This window comes from Trachymyrmex septentrionalis, unplaced genomic scaffold (genome assembly GCF_001594115.1).
Source record: "Trachymyrmex septentrionalis isolate Tsep2-gDNA-1 unplaced genomic scaffold, Tsep1.0 scaffold22, whole genome shotgun sequence".
NCBI lineage: Eukaryota > Metazoa > Arthropoda > Insecta > Hymenoptera > Formicidae > Trachymyrmex > Trachymyrmex septentrionalis.
The window spans coordinates 2770725-2773142 of NW_017305375.1; the positions used below are offsets into that span (position 1 = coordinate 2770725).

At 28.9% G+C, this 2418-nt stretch overlaps 1 protein-coding gene across 1 annotated transcript in view; it reads right to left on the minus strand.

The window, feature by feature from the left end:
• LOC108748313 (tubulin alpha chain-like) overlaps positions 1 to 454 on the minus strand; it is a 3524-nt gene extending 3070 nt beyond the window's left edge. The window contains exons 1-2 of the mRNA XM_018486367.1: positions 424 to 454; positions 73 to 292 (exon numbers count right to left, since the gene is read on the minus strand). Of these exons, the coding sequence (XP_018341869.1) occupies positions 73 to 292; positions 424 to 426 (223 nt within the window). The 5' untranslated portion in view covers positions 427 to 454. The remainder of the gene's footprint in view (positions 1 to 72; positions 293 to 423) is intronic.
• Positions 455 to 2418: the final 1964 nt, after the last annotated feature.

Below are 2418 nucleotides of genomic sequence, written 5' to 3' on the forward strand. Positions count from 1 at the left end.
ATCATTATTATAAATAATTAAAATATTATTATTAATAATAATTTTCTTTGCGATAAATTATAATAAGCTGACCGACGACAGTCGGCTCGAGATCAATCATCACAGCACGCGGTACCATCTTGCCGGAACCCGTCTCGTTGAAGAAGGTGTTAGAACAATCATTTAAACCGGATGCCTTGTCAGACGGCATGGTCCCGTCCGGCTGAATGCCATGTTCCAGACAATATAATTCCCAGCAGGCGTTACCCATCTGGACGCCCGCTTGGCCCACATGCATCGATATACACTCACGCTGTAAATCACATAGCGTATTTTACGTTTAATTGCAAAATCTTGATGGTACACTTTATCTAATTCACAATAGAATTTTGTAATTTTTTTCAGAATCAAGACTAAAGGAAACGTAATTTTATTTTTCCATACCATTTCGAATTTTCGAATTAAACTTTTCTTGATGTTACACAATAAAAATTTGGATAAATCGTCAAATCGAAATTTTTATTAAATTTTTTTATTTAAACACGATAAATTTAGAGGCCGGCCATGAGCTACCCTGAAAAAAAACACTAGCAATTTATATTTTTGTTGCTCTAGTAACCGTTACGATTGAACTTCACGGAGATCGAATATATCTTTAACGCGTCTAAAGCGTCGAAATATCACTACCATGTTTCCAGATTTAAGATTATTATGATTGAATGTAATCTTTGTGTTTACTTATGCTTAAGGGGATACTAAAGTCGTATTAGCGACTAAACAACATATAATATAATAATTACGTATAATAATTACTTTTCCCGTCTTTTACAGAGAACAACAGAAAATTGCGAAATTGAGATCTTTATCATTTCTTTAAATTTATTACTTAGATGAAGAACTTTATAAAATATATGTATTTTTTGCATGACATGCTAATGTTATTTAAAAATAAGTATCTATATAAAGCTTATAGCGAATTAATATTTAGGCCGGTATTCATAGTCAATTTTTATTTTAAGACCATCTTAAGTAATATCTTAAAACGCTAATGCGGTCCTCTGATTCGTGACACCTCAAGACAGAACTTAGAACGGTCTTGAATATAAAAATTGACTATGAATATATACCGGCTTAAAACTTATTCAATTATAAAGAACAATAAGCTAAGCTTGATGCTTATTGTCTTATCAAATTACAATGTATTTTATAAGAAAATTATAATAATAGAAGAACGTTTCTGCTTACATTATGCCATCTGTCTTCAGTGGATTTAGACACTTACATGATAACTTACAGATTAATGTTTATATTTAACAAATGTAAATTTATTAATGTAATTTTCTCATGAAATACATTGTAATATATTAAATATCGCAGATTGCTTATTATCTTATATACAAATTATATATATAAATTAATATATATGTAACAAAATATAAATGTAAATAAAATGATATATTGAATGCGTTCGAGAAGACGATATTGCGCTATTTATATTATTTTATTTGTATCATTCATTAGATAGAAAACGAAGATAGAATGATACAAATAGCATTTCCCCAAACATACCTGCTACATTTATTAATATATTATATTCATATTTTACAACTTTACAATATTTTAACGTAATTTTTTTTGTATTTTATTGTTTTAAAAATTATTAGAGTTAAATTCAATAAATATTGTAAAATTTCGACGCTTGGCAAAATTACTATGAACAGAATCAACATAAATTTGATGGTAAAAACGGGCTACTTGTATACATATATGTACGTATATATCGATAGATATATCTTTGCCAGACGTATCCGTGGCAACTAAGAACGCGTGGTACAACACTTGCCATTTCCATTAAAAGTGACAATAGCTAATATCATCTCTAAAATAGATAAAATGTCGAGCAAATTAGCAAACCGTGGACAAAGTTATCTTTTCCAAGAAACGATTACATAATTCCAACCGCATAATTAAATCTGTTATTATACAATATCGTTTAAAAATCCTTTTTCTACGATTAGTGTATAACTACAGTTTTTACACAATCAATCATTATATAATTCATTTTCACTGTCCAGTATGATTTCGCAGAAGTGATGTGTAATCCATGAATTCTTCAAGAGATCTCAATCGTGTAAGAATAAAATCGTGTTCAAAGCAAGAAGTGTATTATTAACTAAATAAGTAAATGTTGAATTATGCTCTTTAATATTGAATTACATTTTTAAATAAGTATTAAAAATATAATCTGGTGAAAAAAAGGATTAATTCAAAGCAATATTTTAAAAATGACAAAAGAAATTTCTTTTAAACACTAACTAAGGAGAAATATAATTAAAGATCATCATTAGCGTGATTAACGCATCGACGCATGGATACTAATTACAGAGCAAACATCGCAAAGTGGCTACCTCTTTCTGATGGTGCCCTCGACAAATGGCT